Genomic DNA, 26,727 nt, shown 5'->3' with positions numbered 1-26,727 from the left:
CTGAAGTTGAAGGGCCTGGAGGACTTCAGAAAGAGTAACCATCTTGAACTTGTCCTTCCTGAGGAGCATGTTCAAATTGCACAAGTCCATGATGGGTCTCAATCCCCAGTCTTTCTTCGAAATCAAAAAATAAGGGGAATACCATTCCTTGTTCCTCTCTGCTACAGGCACCAGTTCTATGGCGCCTTTCTCCAGCAGGGATTGAATTTCCTGTGCAAGGAGCGGATCCAGCCTCTTCAAAGAGAGATTCCCTGGTGGATTGTCGTGAGGCCTCTGCCTGAAAAGAAGACAGTAGCCATGGGCTATGATCTCCAGAACCCACACATCTGAAGTAATGGCATGCCATTCTACCAGATGCTGCGCCAGCCTTCCCCCCCAACCGGAGAAGCATGGGCCTCATGACGGAGCTGAAATGGCTGGGGCGGTGCCTGAGGGCAAAGAGGCAACTGCTCACGTGGCCTTGGCACCTCGAGTACCTCGTTTTCCACCTCTGGCACTCCTACGGTTGCCCTTTGACTTGCAGCTCCTCTCGATTTACTAAAGGACGAGTAATATCGAAAGGAACCTCCCCTCCATTGCTGTCCCCTAGGACGAAAAGGCGGAGGTTGGCGAATACAGCGCCCAATGACTTCGCTGCAGCTTTGGAGGTCTGCCACCTCTCAAGACTCGCCAGCCTTGCTGCCAAAAAGATGTTCTCCATCAAAGGGCATGTTGAGGAGGCGGGCTTGCACATCAGGAGCAAAACCCAACTTCCGCAATCATGCAAACCTGCGTATTACGGTGCTCGCCGCCATGGAGCAGCTAACGCAATCAACCATGTCCAGACCCAGGGGCGTTGCTAGGGGGGGGGGCTAAGGGGGCTATAGCCCCTGATCTTTTGGTTGTAGCCCCAGATAGAATCTCAGGAGCTACAGCCAAAAGACTAGCCAGCCCCCAGTCCCAACAGTTCCGACATCACCTTAGCCCCGGGTCTTTTTCAGACCTAGCAACTCCCCTGTCCAGACCCAACTGAACGGATTCACACATGGCATCCTTGCCATCCTGCACAATAGAAAGGAAACCATCCCGTTCCTCCCCTTCGAGAATATGATCAGCCGCTAGGGAAATACAGTTCCACAGAGTGTGCGTGAAACGAGACAAGGCACAAACGGAGTTGGCAGCCTGAAGCGGCATACCCCCAGAAGAAAATACCTTCTTCGTCCAGTCGTCAAAACGTTTGTCGTCCCCATCAGGAGGGATGGTATGGTATGGTACGATGCCTGATTTGCTGGGGCCATAGCCGCCTGCACCACCAAACTCTGGAGTAGGGTGCGTGGTCAAGTAGCAGGGGTCACCACTGGCTGCACGATGTTTCTTCGGCAAGGACCTGCTCATTGCCGAGAGACTCTCCGGAGAGGTCCAAGCCACTGCCACCCTTCTCTGCAAGGCCATATGGAATGGCAGCACCGGGTCAGTTGGAGGACCTTGGTCCAGGATATCAGTCAGGTCATCCTGCTGAAAATCCGAAAGGGCCCTCCCTTTCGGGGGGGGGGGGGTTTGCAGACCACCCTCGACATGAGGCGTCAATATGAGGAGTCGGCATGCGTGCCAGGCTGCGGCCTACCAAACTCCACCTCCGGTGAGGTGTCTAGACCACTGGCATGCAGAGACTGACGCAGGTCCTCAAGTTGACTATGACCAAAAACAATGTCATCAGGAACCCATGCAGGAACCTCACCTTCCTCAGACACCTCATCTACCTCAGAAATATAATCCAGAAGCTGGAAGGAGGGTACAGAAAAAGGAACAACGACATGTTTAGTCTTGGCCAGAGCCTTTCTGGGGGTTCCACCGTGCCACGGGGTACCCCCGACAACACCGCCTCGAAAGGCGTCGACAGAATTGGCGTTGACGTCAAGCGCGGCACCGACAGCGTCGACAAAGGCCTCAAGGGCAGAGCGTGTCTCGACAGTCTGGGCGCCGACGACTTCCTCTGAGGCGGAGCCTCGAGAGAGTCTGTCGACGACCTTCGTGCCGATGTCTTCGAAGACTTCACAGGTTCTCGCGGTCTCTAGGGCGTCGAGGACCGGGACCTGGAATGGGCATGCCTTGAGCGACCATCCCTGTCTGATCGGGACCTCGAAGGCGCCAGGTGGGCGCGACGACTGCTCGAGCCGGAAGGCGGACGAGCGGTGTCTCTAGTACAGCCACAGCGGGCATCCTCAGACGGACCGGAGCCCTGCGATTGAGAAATCGCCAACATCTCCTTTCGGAAGGAATCCCATTCCTCAGGAGTGGAATGCTTGTTGGGACAAGCAACCAGCCGACGGGCGGAGTCCTCGGACGAGGAAGGCGACTTCTGACGGCACTTCCTGGTGTGCCTCGAAGAGGCAGAGGAATGGTGGGACCGACTCCCAGACCGAGAACCCCCAGACTCACAACGACGATGCGGAGAGTCGCCCCTGGAATTGTCCGTCAAAAGACCAGTGGAACGCGACTTGGCCACCTTACCGACCGACAGCTTCTTACGCTCCCGCAAGGCCTTCGATGTGAGCGATTGGCAGTCGAACCCTGTGAATATTGGTGTTATTTTGTTCCGATTGTTTGAACGCATGACTAGTAAGAATTCTCATACCGCAGGGCGGAGAGGGGGCTTTTAGCAGAAACATGCATGTCAAAGCAAAGAAACATGAGAAAGTTACAAAGTGCTGGATTGTAAACTCGAGAGGGAAAAAAAAACAAATGGTACCTCCCAAATTACTTAAAATCCTGCACTGTGTGGCTTTATTTGCCCAGTCTGGACACTGGATAATCCTGCACTGTGTGGCCATGTGTGTTCCCTGACTTGGTACCTGCACTGCACTGGATAATCCTGCAGTGTGTGCCTTATTTGCCCAGTCTGGGCACTGGATAATCCTGAACTGTGTGGCCTTAGTGGCCCAGTCTGGGCACTGGATAATCCTGAACTGTGTGGCCTTAGTGGCCCAGTCTGGGCACAGGATAATCCTGCACTGTGTGGCCTTAGTGGCCCAGTGTTGTGTCGTGTGTTCCCTGCCTTGGTACCTGAACTGGATAATCCTGCACTGTGTGGCCTTATTCGCCTAGTCTGGGCACTGGATAGTACTGCACTGTGAGGCCTTATTAGCCCAGTCTGGGAACTGGATAATTCTGTACTGTGTGGCCTTATAGACAGTGTGTCGGGTGTTCCCTGCCTTGGTACCTGCACTGGATAATCCTGCACTGCGTGGCTTTATTGGCCCAGTGCGTCGTTGTTCCCTGCCTTGGTAACTGCACTGGATCATCCTGCACTGTGTGGCCTAATTCGCCCAGTCTGGGCACTGGATAATCCTGCACTGTGTGGCCTTATTGGCTCAGTGTTGTGTCGTGTGTTCCCCGCTTTGGTACCTGCACTGGATAGTCCTGCACTGTGGTTTTATTCGTCCAGTTTGGGCACTGGATAATCCGGCACTGTGTGGCCTTATTCGACCAGTCTGGGCACTGGATAATCCTGCACTGTGTGGCTTTATTGCCCAGCCTGGGCATTGGATAGCCCTGCAATGGGTGGCCGTATTTGCCCTGTCTGGGCACTAGATAATACTGTGTGGCCTTATTGGCCCAGTATTGTGTCGTGTGTTCCCTGCCTTGGTACCTGCACTGGATAACCCTGCACTGTGTGGCTTTATTTTCCCAGCATGGGCACTGGATAATACTGCAACGTGTGGCCGTATTGGCCCAAAGTTGTCGTATGTTCCCTGTCTTGGTACCTGCACTGGATAATCCTGCACTGTATGGCCTTATTTGCCAAGTGTTGTGTCGTGTGTTCTCTGCCTTGGTACTCGCACTGGATAATCTTGCACTGTGTGGACTTATTCGCCCAGTCTGGGCACTGGATAATACTGCAACGTGTGGCCTTATTGGACCAGTGTTGTGTCGTGTGTTCCCTGCCTCGGTACTTGTACTGGATAATCCTGCACTGTGTGGCCTTATTCGCCCAGTCTGGCACTGGGTAACCCTGCATTGTGTGGCCGTACTTGCCCAGTCTGGGCACTGGATACTCCTGCACTGTGTGGCCGTACTTGCCCAGTCTGGGCACTGGATAATAATGCACTGTGTGGCTTTATTTGCCCAGTCTGGGCACTGGATAATCCTGCACTGTGTGGCCTTGTGTGTTCCCTGCCTTGGTACCTGCACTGGATAATCCTGCAATGTGTGCCTTATTTGCCCAGTCTGGGCACTGGATAATACTGCACTGTGTGGCTTTATTGGCCCAGTCTGTGCACTGGCTAATCTTGCACTGTGTGGATTTATTGCCCAGTCTGGGCACTGGATAATACTGCAACGTGTGGCCTTATTGGCCCAGTGTTGTGTCGTGTGTTCCCTGCCTTGGTACCTGAACTGGATAACCCTACACTGTGTGGCTTTATTTTCCCATTCTGTGCACTGGCTAATCTTGCACTGTGTGGCCTTATTCGCCCAGTCTGGACACTGGAGACTACTGCACTGTGTGGCCTTATTGGACCAGTCTGGGCACTGGATAACTCTGCAATGGGTGGCCGTACTTGCCCAGTCTGGGCACTGGCTATTCCTGCACTGTGTGGCCGCACTTGCCCAGTCTGGGCACCGGATAATCCTGCACGGTGTGGACGTACTTGCCCATTCTGGGCACTGGATAATCCTGCACTGTGTGGCCATATTTGCCCAGTCTGGGCACTGGATAATCCTGCACTGTGTGACCGTACTTTCCCAGTTTGGGCACTGGATAATCCTGCACTGTGTGGCCATACTTGCCCAGTGTGGGCACTGGATATTCCTGCACTGTGTGGCCGTACTTGCCCAGTCTGGGCACTGGATAATTCTGCATGGTGTGGCTGTACTTGCCCAGTCTGGGCACTGGATAATCCTGCATGGTGTGCCCGTACTTGCCCCGTCTGGGCACTGGATAATCCTGCATGGTGTGCCCGTACTTGCCAGGCCCGGCTCCAGAATGTATCATCTAGGTGGGCCAGAGGTCTTATTGGGGGGGCCCAATTTCCAGTTGGTGTGAGAGTAGCCTAACCCACTCCGGAGATACATTATATAATAATTATTAATAATTTTGCATTTATATAGCGCTATGAACCCACAGGTATCCGAGTGCTGCTTATTATTACCCACGGTGTGTGGTGCTCATTTATCGACCTCGGAAGGATGAAAGGCTGAGTTTGGCCACGCCAGGATTCGAACCTGCATCAGCAGGCTCTGCACAGATGTCAAAGCGAGCGCTCTACTCGCTGTGCTATCGGACCGGCATATATATAGCCTTCAAGCCTCTGGCACAAACAATACATGGGTTAGATTCTATTTCCATACAGGCACTATGGACAGTTATCCAAACTGCATGAGCTAATGAGGATCAGTACTTTATAAACAGCCGCAGCCATGACATCCTCTGGCCGGGCAGTCTTCCATACTCGTTTGGTCAGAAACCCTCTAGTAAGTACGTACGACAGAAAGCACTAAAACACGGCCCATACTCACCATCTTGTCCTAGTCCCTGGCAGGCAGGGCAAGCTGCTAAACCCGCCTAAGTATAAAGGATACATTCTGATTAGGTAGGAATCATTATGAGAGGTACCCTTAGAGTGAAGAGGAACAAAGTCATCATTCTTGCTGTGACACATTTTCAGGCAGGGCAGGCTGCCTGACACCCAAGTATAGAAGAGACATTCTAAAAGTCCCATTCTTGGCATCTTCAATTAGGGCAGGCATCAAGCATTGTTATTAGGTTGGCACTCTGCATGCAGTTTGTGTAAAAATTAAGAGCTCTACAAAGTCCATACCTGCACATCTTACCCATTTAATTTTTAGTTTGGGCTATGATGTGACACCTTTAATCTGAAACTATTGTATTTGAGTACAATAAAGTGGGAGTTGGCAAGTGAGAAAGGACACACCCACTACCTGCCCCTAGCCACCCAAAACACATCCCCCTGAGATCTCTTTGAGCTCACTCTATCAATATGAAATTTCACACTTTTGTCTGCCAGTTATTTCTAAGCAGTCTGCTGAGAGTGTATTGCAGAAGTAAATGGCTAATGGTGTAATAAACATGTATTGACCAAGTGCGGTATTAGCCACTTGATTATTATCTGTTCCTTGCACTGAAGTCCTGTTAAAAACAAGCATTGACAAAGCCAGATGGCTTATGTATAGGTATTACATAGGAATTTGCCAAGCACTGCTATCAAATGTCTAGGTAATCACATCATTTTCCCGGAACTGTTGCAAACCTATGGTCAGGTAGTTCCACCATAGTAGCAATGCCTAGCAAATGCCTACCACATACCTAACAAAAGCTCAAACCGTTGGTTTTGTCCTTGCCTTTTTAACCAAGCAGCCCATCTGTGTTCTTTAAAAATAATTTCATTTGTAGAATTCAAACTGCATAAATATTTATGATTAATTAGGTTAGACTTAAGGTGTACTCCCCAAAAACAAAAATACTTTGAACAAAAAACACTAGAGGAAAAAATGAACAAGACGTGAATTTCTTTCTCAAAAGCTGTATTCTCGACAAATGAGAATAGTCCTTGGACAACTGATTTAAAGGGGTGATTTTCTCTTTATCTTTGAAAACTCCCTTACAAAGTCATCCATGCAAAGATTTACCGCCAGTTCCCTCTCGTATGCTAATATGGTCAGATTTTCTTTGCGATCATGAAGCATTGAGCACCGAAAGGCTGTGACTACACGGGACATAGTAGAAAATGAGTTCTCACAGGACGCAGTTGAAATGCCTATGACCAGTGCAGAGACATATATGTCATGCAGTCCTGGAAAAGCATCTGCATAGTTGTTTAGCACTTCACAAATTGTGGCAATATTTGAACCTGCTGTGATTTTTTTTTTTGCAGCAATGGTTTTGCCAGTGCACAGCTATCTCCCAAACAGCTGAGCTCTCTCGTGTAAACCCTGTCTCGAGTCCCTGCTAGCTATATTTGTCATAGACCACGCTCTCTGACCCTACCACACTATTACTTAAACTGCTCATTCTCAGTGTACTTCTCCCTCTATGACTACAACCGTCCCATGCACCCTACTGTCAAATGTACCAAACCCTACTGCGGCACCTCCTCCCATTTTTCTTCCTCACTCCCAACCCCACCACACATTGCTGTCTCTCTCAAGCAATATATCTCTCTCTGCACCTCATTCTGACATGTGGTGTATCTCTCCCAAAGAGGCACGGCACCTCTCCCTCTGCACCTGTCAATTTCTAACCCTACACAGCCAAGAAAGCAACAACAACAAACAAACAAACTACCAGCCGCTAGCCCACTATCGTGTCTCTCTGCCTACCTCCTGTTGCAAATACAAAAGGCCAGAAGGGCAGCAGAGCTACAGTGCCCGGCATTGAGAGCATCAGGCTTTCCTACCTTGTTCCCTGCCAGGCCAGTCTGTCCTTCGTTCTCACTGAAGCTGGTAGCACGACACCAGTGTGATTTAGTCTGTGCGGAGCTGTTCCCTCACTGTGGTGAAAACTCTTCCATAGTCACAATTACAGTATATTGGAATTTCCAAGGGCTTTTTGCTTTGCATCAGATTTTGCACTCTTAAAAAGTTCCAATACGTGAAAAGTGTGTCCTGCTGCTTTTAATTCAAAATAATCATTTTTCTTTTAAGTAAAAGTGCATGCCTTTAAAATATATTTGTGCAGTATTTCCCATTTAATTCCCGGCCAGGTGTCAACTAAAGTCGAAATGAAACCGTTTTTTCTTGGACTAAACTTGGAAATGTTGCACATAGCTGTTTTTATGGCGATCAGCATGCATCTCGGAAAGCACAGGCTGCCAGTAGAGTACTGGCTTCAGTGATAAGGACAGGCAGTCATTTTTTCTCTGATGTACCTGACAGACTGTCAGTCCTGAGTCTTCTGCCAGTGCCCTGACTGCCAGTTTCTGGTTAGAATTTCAGTGTGCCAGTGCCACATACTTGCCAACATTCTGTGACCAAAAAGATGTAGGATTTTTCAAATTTCAGAAATAATAATTCCCATAACAATGACATCACAGGAAAATACAAAACATACATTGTTGGCACCATTGAAACATTCTAAAATACACAACCCATCAAACATCACAACATGGAAAGATGTTGAAATGTAAAAAATGTATAATTATGTGTTGCATGCTTGGTTCTGCAGCCTGCCGTAGAGTCACATAAATGACTACTCGCCACTTTAAAAAGCAGTAGGATCTGTCACTGAAATCAACCCTACAGATTTAGGTTGTAGGCAGTAGGCTACTGCTTTTTAAAGTGGCGAGTAGTCATTTATGTGACTCTACGGCAGGCTGCAGGTTCAGATTATCTGTAGGCTGTAGGACTGCTTAAAAAGCAGTAGCCTACTGCCTAAATCTGTAGGGTTGGCAAATATGCCACCCCGGGGCTACGGCAGACTGGCCTCTGCCTCCTCCACCACCTACCTGCAACTGAAATTCTACTCTCTGTCTCAGAGTCCGACTGACTCCAGCCTTGGAACTTGGGAAGTTCCAATTGTAGGCGCACTGACACTGCAGCTGGCCAGACCTGTGTCTGCATTCATTGCAGTATGATGTTTGTGCCAGCAAGGGAAGGGTGTTTAGGCTTGGTCCACGCCTGCGCATAGTGAGGGCACGTGAAAATGCTCATTCAATGCGCAGGCCAAGACAGCCTGTGCGCCGATCCAGCGCCAGCTGAGCAGCCTTGTTCTGTGTTGCTCTGCGTGCGTGCGCTGTAAGTGACTTAGCCACTTACTGCAGTGCTCCAGGGTTAAAGGCAGGCGGGCTGCTGCGGCTGCTTTTTGGAGTCCAAAAAGAGGCCGCATCTAATAATAGCAGCCCACCTGCCCTTAACCCTATTCTTGACCACTGTGCGATGTGCGCGCTGTGTGCATGTACCATTTTCTTTTGTTCACGTTCATTAACGTAACTAAAAGAAAACGGTACGCACACAAGCAGCAACAATTTTTGGTCCGAGCAGAGGCCTCCTTCTAGGGGGGGCTAGAGCAGTTTCTTGGGGGGGCCTGGCCCCCCTGGTCCCCCTGCTGGAGCCGGGCCTGGTACTTGCCCAGTCTGGGCACTGGATAATCCTGCACTGTGTGGCCGTACTTGCCCAGTCTGGGCACTGGATAATCCTGCATGGTGTGGCCGTACTTGCTCATTCTGGGCACTGGATAATCCTGCACTGTGTGGCCGTATTTGCCCAGTCTTGGCACTGGATAATCCTGCACTGTGTGGCCGTACTTGCCCCGTCTGGGCACTGGATATTCCTGCACTGTGTGGCCGTACTTGTCCAGTCTGGGCACTGGATAATTCTGCATGGTGTGGCTGTACTTGCTCATTCTGGGCACTGGATAATCCTGCACTGTGTGGCCGTATTTTCCCAGTCTGGGCACTGGATAATCCTGCACTGTGTGGCCGTACTTGCCCCGTCTGGGCACTGGATAATCCTGCACTGTGTGGCCGTACTTGCCCAGTCTGGGCACTGGATAATCCTGCACTGTGTGGCCGTACTTGCCCAGTCTGGGCACTGGATAATCCTGCATGGTGTGGCCGTACTTGCTCAATCTGGGCACTGGATAATCCTGCACTGTGTGGCTGTATTTGCCCAGTCTGGGCACTGGATAATCCTGCACTGTGTGCCCGTACTTGCCCAGTCTGGGCACTGGATAATCCTGCACTGTGTGCCCGTACTTGCCCCGTCTGGGCACTGGATAATCCTGCACTGTGTGGCCGTACTTGCCCAGTCTGGGCACTGGATAATCCTGCACTGTGTGGCCGTACTTGCCCAGTCTGGGCACTGGATAATCCTGCATGGTGTGGCCGTATTTGCTCAATCTGGGCACTGGATAATCCTGCATGGTGTGGCCGTATTTGCTCAATCTGGGCACTGGATAATCCTGCACTGTGTGGCCTTATTTGCCCAGTCTGGGCACTGGATAATCCTGCACTGTGTGGCCTTATTTGCCCCGTCTGGGCACTGGATAATCCTGCACTGTGTGGCCGTACTTGCCCCGTCTGGGCACTGGATAATCCTGCACTGTGTGGCTGTACTTGCCCAGTGTGGGCACTGGATAATCCTGCACTGTGTGGCCGTACTGCACGTCTATCGGCTTCCCCCCCCCCCCCCAACTGCTCCCAGATGCAGCTTCTTCGGCCGGTACCCTCATGGGTGGGCGCTATACAAAATATTGAAACTAAAATTAGGTAGAGGAGTCCGCCTCAAAATAATTCATGTTTGGCCACAGGTGGTGGTTCGGGTTGGCGCGCTATAGGAGAAGGTTCGTTTGCTCATTAAAGCTATTGAGCAGTACTTTGTGAAGTCTAAACTCCGCTCACCTTGTCTAAATGTACTAACAGATCCTGGTTACCCTGCTTCAAACCAACCTAAAAACGTCTTCAAACGCGTCCAAACAAGTAGGCGCCTGCCTGATATTTGGGGTGCTTACAGGATCGAACTGCACATAAAATGGATCCAGGCACAAATGAAAAAAGTGGCCTAAAATCACATTACTATCCAGAATGCAATGTTTCAGCACCATCTAAGGGCTGGTTTTGGTAAAATATGTTGCAAATAACGCATTTGAAGACATTTGCCTAAAAACATTGGTTAAAGCTGGTGTAATTTATGGACTGGCCCACTCTGGGCAAAAAAGTGAGCTGTTCCGAAAAGAAGAAAAAAACAACAAAAAAACAAACACACACAACACTCTAAACTGCCATGGGTAGGCAGTTGGGGCACTGCCCTATGGGCCACCCCATTCCTGGATGGCATGGGCGGGCACTTGGTGCATTGCCCTATAGGCCAACCCAATCCTGGATGCCACGAGCGGGCACTTGGGGCATTGCCCTATAGGCCACCCCAATCCTTGATGCCATGGGCGGGCACTTGGGGCATTACCCTATAGGCCACTCCAATCCTGGATGCCTTGGGCAGTCACTTGTGGCATTACCCTATAGTCCCTGGATGCCACGGGCAGGCACTTGGGGCATTACCCTATAGTCCCTGGATGCCACGGGCAGGCACTTGGGGCATTACCCTATAGTCCCTGGATGCCACGGGCAGGCACTTGTGGCATTACCCTATAGTCCCTGGATGCCACGGGCAGGCACTTGGGGCATTACCCTATAGTCCCTGGATGCCACGGGCAGGCACTTGGGGCATTACCCTTATAGGCCACCCCAATCCTGGAGGCTCTGGAAAGGCCTGGAGAAAGCTTGGGATTTATGGTTTGTGAAGAGAAGTGGAAGACAAAAAGGTACCTTCTTAAATCAAGTTCTTAATTTTGAACACTGCACTCAGTTTTCTATGTACCAAGAAGTGTATATTACCCAAGACCCCGAGGAGGGACACTGGCAATGGTGTTTTTGACGCTTTTGCGTCATGTTTTACGGGCCTGTGGCGTCCATTTTGGTTTGCACCGCTTTGCTTGTTACTACTAAAGATGTGTTGAACCAACTCCTCTATAGCTGGAGGAGAGTCTGGTGTTTTCATCTACACCCAGGATTACTACATTGGTTTTATTTCTGTTTCCTAAGCATATGCCTAACCCCAGGGAACAGCAGAGGGTTTATATAGATCAGGGAGGACCATAGGACAAGGACGCATGTAAACAGTGGGTTCTAGAGCACTAATGAAGCACACCTTGAAAGAACAGACATGGTGCTGCCTTTTACAGAGACCTGCATTATGGAAGGCAAGCTCGGGGGGCGGTTTTTACTGGGTGTACATAAGTAGCGAATACCTCCCTCTCATTTTGTTTTAGTGAGTGGACCGGTGTCCGGCAAGCGGGCCCCTCATGCCAAAGGCCAGCTGTGTAGATTGAGAAGAATTGTTGTGGAGCTTCTCATAGCAGCATTTCCGGATTGCGACCAACACTTGACCTTCACTCCTGAGTAAAGTGGAGTCTCCTGATGTTTAATTTATTTAATTGGTTTTTTATAATGCGCCTAATACCATTCAAGAGGTCGGTTTCTAAGCGTGGATCCAGGATACGAACCTCTTTTGCTCTGCGTGATCTTGCTTCCAAGACCAGCGCGTTGCCCCTGTGCTATACGTTCATTCGCAGTTCATTCGCAGGTCATCTGGTTGGCAATGCACTTGGATTGCGCTTGTGCGTGGAAGTGGGAGCCACTGTGGGTCTCGGGAGGCAGAGCACTGCCTGGAAGACCTCTTTCAAGAGGGGGAGTTGGTAGGTCGGCAACCAGGACATTCCCCTCTCTCCACATACGGTGGACAGGATAAGCAGTAGGGGGCAGTCAGACTTGAAAGTAGTGGAAACCCAAGGATTGCCCTTGTGGTTTCAACAACTCGCCCTGTGATAGGGCAGACTATGCCTTGATAGGATTGAGATGATGCGCCAAGCATGGATGGTGACAAGATAGGATTTATGTCTGATAATTCATGGATGGATGGATGAGAAAGCCAGCAAGGGCTCCAGGTAAAGACTAAAGATCATGAGTCAAAGGATTGAGCTAAGGAGGGAGGCGGTTGATCAGGCGGCTGCCACTGGTTCGAGCTGGATAGTAAGGAATAGAGCGCAAGACTGCATACATGAAATTCAAGAAGCTGGAGGGTGGGGGTATTCTGCGGGGCAAGAGCATTGATCTCCAACTGAGTGCTTCCAGCTTTAACCTTAAACCCACAGTATCTGAATGCTGGTTGTGGCAAACCACTGGTGCATGCATATGGCTACTTTGGCAACTATTGGCGGTGCATTATCATAGCATGAAAAATCAATCTTCATTAACCTGCAAGCACAATCAGTGGAGGCCAAATTACAGAGCAGGGAGCAGAACCCTACAATGGCCCTGCAGACCTAGAGTGACCAGAGGACCCCAAGTCACCAGGACACAACTTAAACATTTGATAAACGAATGCACCCAAGTTGGAAGGATTTGCCAACTTCAATCGCAGCAAGCAAACTTAACCATCAGGGCTAGGCAACCTGCAGCTCTACAGAGGCTATGGGCTGACTCCCATGATCCATCATGGATTACACTGGCTAGGGCTGATGGGAGTAGTAGTCAGAACATCTGGAAAGAATGATTTCAGCCTCCCTATACTATAAAAAAAGATTTGCAAAGGGCAGGACTGGGAAAGCGGTATCAGCAGGACATGGTGTCTTCTTGTCACCTTATGCGGACAGTAACCGAAAGAGCAGCAATGCTGAAAACCAGGCACCCAATGAGATTCTACCAATAGGAGAAGTCCTCTACCATAGCTTCCGCCTAAAGATTTTAGCTCCATGCCATACCAGCCGAGATAAATATCCATTGCGTATCAATTTAATGCCACCCACCGGCAGTTCAGCCGAAATGCCAGGCAAAGAGTACCAACCCCAATCCTACGTTGGGCATCATCGGGGAAGTGCAGAAGACTGTTTAGGGGAAAGAGCCAAGGGTTTTGGTTTGGTTTACCCTAAGCACTTTGGGTGAAATCCCAAGCGATTCACAATTCGCCATCAAGGAGCGAAGTCCTCTACGGAGAATGACCAAAAGCTTGTCCTCACCTGCAAGGTACAGCCGAAGACGCCAATCATCAGCATGGCCACGGTGATGTACTCCGCCAACACATCCCACCAGGGCTTCAGCACCTTAAAGGCGGGCTGCTGCTCGGTGAACTGCTTGAACTCTGCCACCGGGATCATGGTTCCTGCAGACGGGTAGGGGGGCAAATAGGGAGCGAGAGAGCAAGTGGAGGGGTAAGCGATGGTGGGAGCACAAGGCGAAGCAACATGATGAAACCGAGGTGGGGTGAAGGAGAAATCACAAACAAAAGTGCAAACATAGGGAAAACAGAATTGACAAGAGTAACAGATGTAAAGAAAAAGGGGTTAAGAAAAAGTAGAGAAAATAGAAAGCAAGTTAAAAGAAAGCAAATGAGGACCAAAAGTAGTGAGGGGAAAGATGATGAGGGTGACAGATGGGGAGAATGCGAAAAAAGGAAAAACAAGGTAGGAAGAAAGAGGGGAAAAAAATGTTTAAAACGGGTGAAACCAAACACGAGTAATCAAAAATGCATAAGACAACGCATAAGATACAGGTGCACGCAGCCTCTTGAGCAATGGTCAGCAGTAAGGCCCAGATGGTGTATAGTTGTGTTGCCTGCCACTGATGTGCAGGAACCAATAGCCACTCATGGGGAGGGTGGAGCCACTCACCGAGCCGAAGCTACAACATGGGGAACAAGGAGCTAGTGCACGGTGTGCTGCAATTCTACATTTCCACATGAGATGCAAACTAGATTTGTGTCCATTATATACGACCCACTAGGCTTTAAAAAAAGGTCCTCTGACACATTCTCCAACAGTTCATGTAAAGTGGTCTTGTATAGCGCCCTTCTGCCAATAATTCTGGCCTTGCTTCAAGGAGAAAGGAGGGTAGGGTGGGGTGGGTTAGTCAGAGTGAGAAAGGCAGATGAAGCCATCATGCAAAAAACAAGGTGGGGTCCTGGGAGTCCATCTGCCAGACATTAGGCCCGGTTATGGGATCCTTACCCAGAGTCTTTCAGGGACATCATTTGGGGCGGCGAGGGGTGTGGGGGGGCAAAGGGGTCTCACCTGAGCTCTCCCTTACTACCCCTAAAAACATTTTTTTTTAAATATGGAGAAAAAAAAACACTTATTGTGGCTCCTGGGCTTTGGCAAGTGCCATGTGGATCTTTGTTTCTGGAGGGGATAGCTTTCTTGTTCAGGCCTCTTAAAAAATAAATAAACATTAAAAAAAAATACAGGGGTTTTACAAGTGTAACACTTTACACCAGACCTGCAGATGAACTGGCCTGCTGTTAAATCTCACTTACCAGTTTAATGGTGTCCACACAGAATGTAATTTGCTTTCTGACTTCGAGAACGTTCATACATGTAATTGCTCATTTTAATATAGCCGTAAAATGGCTATAGTCGGTAAGATAGCTCAGTGGATTGAGCACTCCCTGTTGCGATGAGTTATCTTCAGGTTTGAATCCAGGCAAAGTTCATTCAGCCTTTCATCCTTCTGAGGTTGATAAATGAGTACCAACACAGGTTGTTTGATATTGCATGTATATTTGTTCTATATGAAGCGCTTAAGCGCAAGTGCTATAGAATAACATTATCATTTGGCGTTTGACGTCTGTCTGCATTCACAGTGATTTGGTAGTATGGGCCTATATACACTGATATTAACGATACATATGGTGATCCATTCTTGTATGAAATGTATATCACATTTTTCGTAGTGTACTTCGGAACAATGCTATGTGATACCCGTTTTGTCAAGGGGTGAAACGCTCTGTTCAATCGCTTCCAGTGATGTCACTTCAGGGTGAGGTCAAATGACATCACTTCCTGTGATGCCAGAGGTCAAGGGCCCTGTGATGTCCCTTCCGTTACCCCAGGCATTTTGTTGAAATGATGTCCCTGGAGTCTTTAGCTCACTAGCTTTCACAGAGGAGAAATATCCAAAACCGATCAGTCTTTGTCCTGTCCTGGGGCAGTCCAGCACAGAAATGCTAGGCCCAACCAGGCCGAAACACGCAAGTGGGGTTGCTGTTGGTACACTTGTTCAAAAGAATTGCCTAGCATTTCGGTGCTGACTGACCTTGGGCAGGACAAAGACTGATATGTAGTGGCCATTTCTCTACTGTAAAAGGATGGTGACCTAAAGACTCTGGTTGAGACTCTAACCTGTGATATAGGCCGGTAGAGAGAGACTCCCGATCATTGAATCGATCATTACCATAGGTTTATGCAAGTCGAAAGTACCCATTACCTGTGTGTGGATCTACAAATCTGTTTTGGCTGGTACAACCGAGCAGGTAGGCCATACGTTCAGCCCCTGGATGTGGATGCAAAAAATGGACTGCATGCTTGATTGAATATGGATAGGGTCTGAATCGATTAAGTACACTAGACCTGGTCAGTCATCTGAAGGAGTGTGCGAAGTGTAAGGATGCAAGATTTTGGTTGTGAGGAGTTTGTTGAGGGGGATGAACGGTGAGGAGAGGGTAGGGGCAGAGTTATTGTATTGTCACTTTCTGGCTCCATTGTAAATTTCACAGATTGGCGGAGACCAGTATCTCGCAACAGAGGAGCTACAAATCAAATTGGCTTCACACAAATGGTAGTGCAAAGTGTTTCACAATCGCGGCCATAAAGCAGGCCAAGTTTCTGGTGCACAGTTTTGAGTCGGTTGCTATTGTATTGCATTTCTTTCAAAGTGGATGGTTGAAAAACCAGATATTGAGAGGTTTCCTAAAAGATGGCTCCCTTCCAGGTGAAGAGGTGTGTGCAACAGTTTCGTGGCCAGAACTGAAAGAGGAAAAGAGGATTCTCCTCGCAGTTTGTTGAGGATGGAGACTAGTAATAGTGCAGCATTGCTGGACCCAAGTGTTCTGGAGGGAGTGTAGAGTGGAAACTTGCGTCTGAAGGAGGCAGGGCTCCCCCTCCATAATATGAATGATGGGCGATGCACAAGGTTTTGAAATGAACCCCTTTTGATGGGTAGCTAGTGGCGAGTACGTAATGCTGGTGTGAAATGTTCAAATGGTTTAATTCTGAGAATCAGTCTTGCCGCTCCATTTTGAAATCTTTGACGTTTCTGCATTAGGTAATCTGCACGTCCGAAATAGAGGCTGTTAGCATAGTCTAGTTTGGAAGGTATTAGAGAAATTATGGGTGAATGTGAAGGTCAGATGTGGCGTAGCATGCCATGTGGGCAAAGCAGCTTCCAACGATGGTTCTGATCTGCAGATCAAGAGTGAGGGTGTTGTCCATTGTGTATACAAGATTCCTGACCCATTTCCCCAATAGTTAATGCCCAATAGGTAAGTCTATATGGCATCAGTTGGCATTGGACTGGAGTATCTCCCAGTACCTGAAGGTGTCAAGCTAACCAGGCTCTTTTAGGCCAAAGGTAGAAGCTATATAGCTCCTAGCAGTTATCGATGTGCGCAAGGTTAACGTTAAATGCCCATGAACACTGATCGTGAGGCATTCCCCATTATCCTAGTTCAGTTTGCACGTCACCTTCCTCCGAGAGCCCACTGAAGGTCCTCAAGCAGCTGGAAGAAACATAAAAGTTTGCCCCTTGGATGCCATTGACTTACAGGCCCCCAAAATGCCAATGTGTTCAACAAACCACAGACAGGAACAGGTCTTCTTTACTAGAACAGAGTGTGTCGGAGGCGGCCTCTGAGGAAATACGTGAGGTGCGGCTTGACACGGTTCGACGTACTGGTGGGTCCTTTCGAGCCCTTGAATCCGGCAGCCAACAGCCCGTCTCGCTTAATTGCGCGGGCAAGGCTGTGCTGTGCGGAGGACAACGCCGGGAAGAAAGCGTGGAGAAAGCGAGGGAGAAGGACCGAAAGAAGGAGAGTCCCCGCTTACAAGACATCAGGTGAGAAGTGAGCCGCATCGCGCCGCGCCGTGTTCCGGGTTGCACCGGAATTGTGCCTAATATCGCACACCACGGCGACGAGCAAAGCTATCAGTGGTGTCTAACTCTCACGGCCCCTCTGCCCCACTGCCCCACTGGCATTGGTTTTAAGCCAGGAGCGACCCGGGGCAATCGGCCCCCTCTATACATATAAGGAGCCTCTAGAAAGAGGTGGTGTGGCACCTCCAGCATCCCCCTAGAGACTGAGGGGGGCAGACAGCAGTTTCCTCACCTGACTAACCTCTCCCCTCGATAGGAGGAGGGGTTGGTGTCAGAGGTGACAGTGCGGCACCTACGAGTGGTGCAGAGGCAACAAGCACAATCCTACCCTACCCTGAGTTGTACCGGGGACAAAGGGGAACCCTCCATCAATACTTAGTGACTGAGGGCCCGCCTAAGAGATGGGCGCTATAGCCCCCGGGTCGATTGACAAAGGGGGGCCTATAAGTTAAGCGGAAAAGCAACTTTGCCCCCCCACGTGGACCGAGGGGGAATTACCACACCACGCAAACATCGGACCTTTCTACCTTTAATCTGGAAAGCAAAGAGAATCACAACACAGCCATGCAGCGGGGCAGAAGAGCCCCCCATTCAATATACAATTTACATAAAAATAAGTGCCCATCCATTAAGGAATACAAAGAGTGTCCAAAGAAAGGGGGAAAACCCAAAAAGAATGCTAAAAATGCTCTACCTGTGACGCAAAGGGGCTATAACCGAAATTTTTCCCGGTGAATCCTCCCCCTGCTATTAACTCTACAGTAATTTAGGACACGACTGCACCGACACATAACGATGGCATCTCCTTAAACACCTCTAATTTAGATGACAGATTACAACTCCCTTCTTGATCTATGCCTGACCATACAGAAAGGGATGCAGACCCAAACTCCGATGAAGCCAAACAGTGGCATAATCCCCACCAAAGACATTAGCAAGAATAATCCCATAGGGGAACACCTTTCGCCGGAAAGGAGCGGACGATTATCTGCATCCCCTAACTTAGTAATGACATCGATGGAGGACGACCCAGATAACTTAACGGCAGACATCGACCTTCACCCTAGTCCATCAAAGATAATTGAGCTCCAATCATCAGTGGCGGCCCTGCATTTTGCCCTCAAGATACTGTTACAGATGTCGGGATGCATCCTGGCCAACACCAACGCTATTACTATCGCCTTAGGCTCCAAAGGCCTTCCACGAGAAGAGGCTGAAATGAATCTTTCAGCTGCATTATTTACAGCAGACGTGATTAATGAACATGACGTGGAGATGGAAGAAAACGAGGGGCCAAATGTATCCAACAATAACAGCATAATTGAGATACCTCTAGAAGAGGGGGAGGAACGGGAGAAGGAATATAGCCCCCAGCCCCCCCTTACACGCAAACAGCGCAGACTGGCAAAAAAGGCACTGAAAAATAAGCCAGTGGTTATAGGTACCCAATCTCCCATATTGGATTCCAAATCAGCACCGGAGACACGGTCTAAAAAGGCCAGGAAAAGAATGGTGAGAGCAGCCCAACGGGCGGCTAGGGCTAAGGGTCCTTTGTCAGATTGGTTGATACCTGAAGAGAAGGCTACTGAAGCGGACGATAATGACATATCTGTGCTGTGTGAAGAGCCTGATCAGGAAACCAGCATTTATACACAGCCGGAGTATGTGTTTGAGACACAGGCGTCAGGGGAACCCGGGGAGCCACCATCATTGGAGCCGAAGAAAGCAGCGAATGATACAACTTCTAATCGCATCTGCTTCATCAAGAACCTATATCCTAGTGGCAAAAACCCCTGGTGAGCACGCTCCGAGTTGCTCGCTAGACTATATCACATACCCCAACTGCGTGTTTTAAAATCCGAGGACTTTCTTTTCATTGAACCACTTTGCTGTCCTAATCCCAACGTCTCGGCCATACATTGTACCTTTCCGACTACGACGCAGTTAATTAGGAATCACAAAGAGGACATGTTGGCAGTGGACATTGAGATTGATGTGGACCCCATGGAGAAGGACCTCTCATCAAAATCAGAAGACATTATGCCCGCAGTGCCGGCTGAGACTGTACCTAAAATGGGGGAGGAGGACAAGCTTGCACTGGCTGAAAAACAGCAAGCCTTGAAATCGCTGCTAGAACATATCCCTCAAATGTTAAAGAACCACTGATGTTTCTCATTACTTTCTTGGAACTGCAGAGGCTTTTCTCATCTTTTGAGATCTGAGGGTTCGGTTGACCTACTGTCACAACATAGCTGTATCTGTCTCCAAGAGACATGGTCTCTCGACCCTTTGTTACTTGACGGCTTTGTTATATATCAAACGGAGGCCAAACGTGGCAGTACGGGCCGTCCCTATGGGGGGCTTCTAACTGGGGTAATGAATGTGTTTACATCTCGTAAGATACAGTGTAAAGTCGAGGAGCAGCTCCTGGCAGTAGAAGTTGAACTATACGACGAAAGAGGTCTGGGAAGAGATCTAGTAATCAACCTTTATAACCCCCCCAGGAGAATTGATGCGTGATTCGCTACAGGAGGCGATCCAGGACCTGTTGTCTTCCTGGCGGCTGAGAGATGGAAATGTGGCCGTGATGATCATGGGCGACTTTAACTGCCACATGACTGATGAAACATCCATACCCCTAATCCTGATTTAACACCAGATGTGAAATGACCCATGGAAAGAGAGAAGCTGAGGGCTAGGCTGGCTGCAATTGTTTGGAGCTTGGGACATGGCTATGATCAACGGTCGTACTAGGGGAGATCGACCGGGGAAACACACTTGGTCTAACGGTATCTCTTTTAGCACGTTAGACTATATATTTATGTGCCCTGAGCTACAGACAAGAGTTACTGATATGACCGTAAAGCACAACGAATGGAGCGACCATGTATCGCTACATTGCACTTTATGCATCCCTATCCCCTCATCTGTAGCTCCTAATATCGGCAGTATTCAAACCAACTGTGCAGGTTCCAGAATTGTATGGGCCGAGAGAAATATAAGCTCTGCTACGGAAGCACTTAAATCTACGGCCATTCCAGATTTTCTTGAGTTTGAACACATGTCAATTAATGAGATCGAGGACTGGATATCCAAATTCTCAGGCCAGCACGCTAGGCCAATAAGGGTCATATGCTAAAGACAGGGGGGTACATACCCGCGTTCAACAGGGAAATTAGGGACGCTAAGAGAGGCCTCAGAGCGGCTACCCAAGGCCTGAAACTGATGAACTTACCTGGAGCCTTATACCGGGAGAAACTAAAGATAATCAAAAATCGATATAGAGCAGACATTAAATATATCAAGAGCTCTGAAAAAACAGCAGGTATCAGAAGCTAGTACAAACGATCTGCACTAGAAATTCTCGCGGCATTTGGTCGCTCCTAAACGAGAACAGAGAGAAGGCCAAAGCCCCCTTAGTTAACCCAATAAGTAAGGAGGCATGGGAAAAGTTCCTATTAGATCGGAACTCGGGAGGGATAGAAACCTTGAGTAGCTCTATGGTGAAGGCTCCTTTTCCGTTGCCCTTCGACATCTCTGTAGAAGCAATAATGAACAAAATAGTGGCCCTCAAATCCTCTAGAGCCCCCGGACCCAATGGACTAGCCAACGTAGTGATTAAGAGCCATCCTCTATTTTGGGCCGACTTGTTTGTGCTACTTTTCAATAAAATATTAGAGCAGGGGGCAATCCCCAGATCATGGCAAACGGTCATTCTTGTTCCGGTATTTAAAAAAGGTAGCCGTTTGGATCCTAATAATTATAGGCTTTTATCCATGTTAGACATCTCTGGTAAGTTATTTGCGCCTCGTGGCTACTCAGTGAGCTGCAGAATTTGCAGGAATTCTCCACCGCACATAACCTCTTGGTCATGGATATACTGCGCACACGGGCACTTAGTAAGGGACAGCCCCCGTTGTACGCCCTATACATTGACTTCAAGGCCGCATTTGACTCGATCCCCCGAGGGAGACTATGGGCCAAGCCAGAAAAATTGGGATGCCCGACAGGTCTGTTATATTACCTAAAATTACTCCATCACAACACTACTGCATGCCTTAGATTAAACCAGGAAGGACACTTGACTCGAAAGGTGACACAAGACATTGGGGTAAAGCAGGGATGCGTTACTGCACCCCTTATTTACAATCTGTATGTGTACGACATCCCGGCAGCCCTGGCTGAGGTCGACAATTGTCCACCTAAAGTCGGGTAAGCACCTTGGACAGTACTTGCATATGCGGACGATCTGGTTATCTTTGACATATCATAGGTGGCTTAGGACGTTCTGCTACTTCTCTCTGGGACTACGCCAGAATTAATGGCCTTGTGATCAACCTGGATAAGACAAAAGTACTAAGATTCACGAGGAAAAGAACAACTTGACTGAGTCTGATGGTACATGGTAACCTTATACCTTACTCTCCATCCTACCGCTACTTAGGAGTTGACATTGAGCCCCTAGGCGACTATGCACTTTGTAGATAGGGGCGAATCACAAGAGCAATGCAAGTCACTTCACTCATTACTGCCTTTACTAACAAGCAGGGTGGCTTCACTTTATGGGGGACGCGTCATCTTTACATTCAAGTGTTTGCACCCATGATCGTCTACGGACTTGAATCACTGCATACTATGGATCTAGGGTGGTTACAAGTGCTGGAGGGTAAGTTTTGGAGACGAATCTTGGGACTACCTCCGGGGATACTGATGGCACTGATTAGATTAGAGCTGGGCCTTCCCTCCCTCAAGGCTATGGTTATGAAGAAAAGAGCTGGTTTCCACCTCAAGATGATAAGTGACTCTAGCAACCCCCTACTATCTGTGATCCACCAGGAGGTGATCAAAACATATTCCACCTCTCCCTTCAATAAAAATATGGTTGAATTTTTCACTGAGATTGGTTGGATACACAGAGAGACTACGGTCACAAAAGAAACTATACATGCATTAGGTAATAAAATAGACAGATGGGACTGGCTAGAGAATTTTGCCCACATAAGTAATCTTGAGACATATCATTTTGTCAAATACCGGCTGTATAATTATATGAAGCCTCAAGCTTACTTTTCTCTCTGCCCCTCCAGGAAACTTAGACGCTTCATCATCCTATTTAGACTAGAACAATTACCTACTTTGTATATCAGAGGGGCCTGGGAGAAAATCCCGGTGGACAAGCGTATATGTCGTCTCTGTAAATCCCCCAGACTGTCTTGAGACTGCTAGACACCTTCTCACGGGATGTCAGACACTGAGAGATACTATTCTCCGCCATTTGGGCGATTTTGTACATGATTGTGCAACAATACATGATTTGTCTTTTTGGATTTATTGCACCAATATGCATTTATTTATTGCACTCTAACATTTGGCAACAAGTGGAACTTGGCCTTAAGGGAAGGGTGGAATCTTCCCAAGACGGAGGACCTCAGGAAAATAACCTGAGATCCTCTATGGAGAGGGAAATTAGCTTCCCATGTAATATATGGAATGGTTTTTCCCAAGTTAGAGTTTTTAAAGTCGATATGCATATATGATTATATATTTTTTTTTTTTAGGTTTATGTACATTTTATATTGAGCACAATGTTATGTATCTTGCAATATGTAAAACTGTATGTGTAAAGTCTGAATTTATTTTCATACTATATCACGTTAAAGAATTTATTTATTTATAAACCACAGACAATGCTCAGGCTACACAGTGGGAATGATCACAGGTTGCATCTAGACCCACGAGGCGCGGCACTTTAAGTCTAATACCCTGGTGATGTGCACTGTATAATAGACCAACCTAAGAAAACCTTTTAGTAACAGACATTTCCATTTTGTGAAAACATGGTGGAAAATGGGGGCGACTAAGTATCTCAGGCACGGCCTGTCCCTGAAGATCAACCACTGGGACCACGCAGAGGTTTGCCAGCATTATAGAACCTACCTCACAGGCCATGGGAGAATGTGTTCTTCACCGTTTCATTGGTTTTCACCATTTATTTGCACAAAAACAGAAATGATTCGATTGGATCACATTTGCGTGGTGCAGAACCCAGCAGGATACCGGGCAGAGTTCACAGCTTCTGGGCACGGATCCCAATGACCAATTGATCGTAACCGGAGAATTGGCATAAGGAGACTGAAGGAACAGCAGAAAAGGGAGGTTTGCAGGTGTCTACAGAAGGCTACCCGCGATTTGGATCAAGGAGCTTGCTCCACAGGTGGGGTCCAATCACAGAGAAAGGCAGATCTCCGGTCAGAGCGTGATGGAGGGATGATTACAAGATGTGGAGTGGATCCGAGAGGATGCAAGGGTTGGAACGGTCGAATTCTCACTGCGACATAGTGGTGCCCACCCATGGATGCGTCTGTAGACCAGAGTATCTTAAAAAGGGATACAATGACAGACAAGTAGTCAATGCAAGACGCATCTGGAGCCAGACAGGAGTGAATTTAAGGAGATGAAAGATCAGGCTAATAGCCGCATGCTGGGCAAGCCGAAGTCTCTGCAGAAGATGGTTAGGAAGACATTTGTATAGAGCATTTGCATAAATCCAACTGAAAATTACCCAATGCACCAACAACTAAAATTGCTTGGCAGAACATTCTGATATCCTGCAAGCTCTTTCTCGCTGCAACAGCGAGCCATCCAAACTCACCATGGGGCTCTGGACAAGCTTCTCTTCAGAGACCTACACAGCTGCACACTGGCTGCATGCTGTGGGGGTCAACATCCGCTGACAGCACTTCTGGTCTGGGACTTTTAGCTTCACTCTGTGCTGGCATCAGACTGACAGAAAGGGGCCATTATGACAATGCAGCCAGTTGGCAGGTATGAAACACTTGGTTTCGGTCACTGTTCGATGTAGACGGGTGCAAGGTTTCGAAGTGGTTGTGGCCAGGCCGATGCTTGAAATTGGTCCTATTGCAAGGTGGTGGTGGTGGGGTTGGTGGGGGATAACATTTACTGGTGTGTCTTTGCAAGAGGATTGGAAACAGAGCACGCTCCAGTGTCCCCATGGAATGCTCGACAGTCATGGAGTCAAAATTTTCTTGTAATTGTGGGAACAGCTAGTTTCCCAGTTTATTTTATATTTACGACTGCAATTCCCAGAATTCCAAGAAAGACACTGGGGTGGCTCATGCATTGCATGGGAACGCTTTAGAGCTCAGAGATTAGACCCGGTTAAAGTGGGTTGCACAAAATAGTTTTTAATCAGATTAATTTCCATGAGCCAGTCCTGCACACCAAGAATCAAATTAGGAGAGGCAACTTCCATGAGCCAGTCCTGCACACCAAGAATCAGATTAGGAGAGGCTAGCCTTCTGGAGCTGGTCTGCCGCCCTCATCAGTGCTGGTCATTGGCCAGGATTTTCCCGTATCCGAAATCCGGCAAAAAAAATAAATCTTCCCGAATGTGGAAAATCTATTTGTGCCCTTTGATCAGTTTTTATTGTTCGAGCCGGATTCGAACTCCGGTCCTCCAGACATACCCACTTGACTACTGGAACATATGGCGAGAACACTTGTCAATATGCTCGTTAGGGTTGCACTCTGCTGAAAAGAGATACTGAGGGACAGTTTCGTACGTTTAAAAGATGTGCACCTTTTATAACTTAGTTGCAACATTAAAGGAAACGGTCCTCCTTTCTTGGGTTATTTTCCCGTTGTTACTAATGTATTAACTAATCTCCAGAAATGGACATGTTTATTTAGGGAGGGGCGTGAGAAACATCTCCCTACTCCCCCTAATTTACAACCTCCCCACTCCCGCTGGGGGGGATCCCACATAAACTTTCCTTTTCCAGCACTGGCCTTCACCCAACCAACACCAAACGTAAAAGCTATTCATTAACAGATCGTTTGTAAAGCTAGCCCAAGTTACACAAAGGGGTCACATTACAGACTTCAGGTTAGGACGACACAATCCTCTCTAATGGAGTATGTGCACGAACCCAAGAAACCGTTAAGCCAGGAACCTCGCTTATGGTGAACCATCCATAGGCTACGCTTCCCATCAACTGGGCACTATTGCCCAGTAACTGTATATACGGCTGCCCCCGCCCACAGTGCGGAATAATTCATCTCGGGGGTTTGGAGGGGGGGGGGGGGGGAGAAGAGGATGGGGCTTGACTGGCTTGTAAAAAAGAAAGGTAAAACCGTAGGTGTAAAATAAACCGGGCCCAATAACACTGCGTACAAATATAATATATCACCCCCGAAACATGCGGATTAAAAAAATAAAATAAAAAAAAATAAAAAACCCCAAAACAACTGTCCACTCCACTCTAAATGGAATCCTACAATTACCAGCATGCAGGTTCAAGCGACGCTTACAGTGTGTTGCTTTACTCCTCGTTACTGCCATTTTGAATCGCACACCATTCGCCCCTCCAGGTTAATTAGTGAATCCATTCATTCACTGCTCCAGAGTCTTACGTGAATGACTTTAAAGGGCGTGGTGGAGCAGAGCTCTTTTACGTTCAGAATGCCTCGGAGCGCTAGAAAATATCATGGCGGTGGCAGCGGGAGGAGAGATTGGATTACGGAGGCTCAGCAGGCGCATGGGAGTTTGGTTTACCTGGATTCAGAATCTGCGGATACCACTTCGCCAGATTCCAAATTCTGTGAAATCCCAGCCACCGCCAGCACTGCCCGCCCCTCGTCCTCTCCAGAACTTCGCCCATTACCTTGCATACCATTCCAATGGCTCACCAACCAATCTATCAACTCTCACTCATTCGGCAGGTGTCACCCGCCATGGAAAGAGTTCATGACAACTCCGGTTCAAGTTCGACTTACCAAAAAGTCGAATTGACTAGGAGGATTTCGACACAACTGCTCGATGCATTTTGGCCCCCTGTCTCTTTAATCTTTACTTTGCGATGTAGGTAATGTTATTGACTAATCATCCTTTGTCCTTCCTAAATCAGGCTTGAGACGCCCAATCTGGATTGTTCAAAATTATGCAGTTTAAACAAAGATCATGCTGCCAACAGTTCCTAAAAGATATCCTGAATACAAAGGGAACAGACGGCAAAGATCTTGAGATCGTGGATAATTTAATTTATCTGGGCTTCCCAATTTTTGGTACGCCTCGGAAAAAGGCATGCAAGGACGTACTTGCGGCATAAGGCAGAAGCATTGGGCAGCCAGATTTATATTAAAAACCTACTGCATATTCTCACAGCCCGCTGGTGAATTATTATTTAGGCAAGGTTGTTCCTAAATTTATTTATGGGCTAGAAATCTTGCAAATTTGGGACCTGGAATTTTTGAATAAAACTGAGAACTTGATTTGGTGGAAAGTACTTGGGAT

The 26,727-nt window shown here is 48.2% G+C and overlaps 1 protein-coding gene across 1 annotated transcript in view; it reads right to left on the bottom strand.

Annotated features, from left to right (window-relative positions):
* Positions 1 to 26,727, bottom strand: part of LOC138447701 (volume-regulated anion channel subunit LRRC8E-like) — a 291,534-nt gene that overhangs the window by 69,346 nt on the left and 195,461 nt on the right. The window contains exon 2 of the mRNA XM_069603990.1: positions 13,508 to 13,650. Coding sequence (XP_069460091.1) covers positions 13,508 to 13,645 — 138 coding nt within the window. The 5' untranslated portion in view covers positions 13,646 to 13,650. The remainder of the gene's footprint in view (positions 1 to 13,507; positions 13,651 to 26,727) is intronic.

The sequence above is a fragment of the Ambystoma mexicanum genome, chromosome 3q (genome assembly GCF_040938575.1).
Source record: "Ambystoma mexicanum isolate Mex_15411 chromosome 3q, UKY_AmexF1_1, whole genome shotgun sequence".
Taxonomy (NCBI): Eukaryota; Metazoa; Chordata; class Amphibia; order Caudata; family Ambystomatidae; genus Ambystoma; species Ambystoma mexicanum.
The sequence above is the reverse complement of the archived record's forward strand: the minus strand, read 5'-3'. Positions and strand labels throughout refer to the sequence as shown.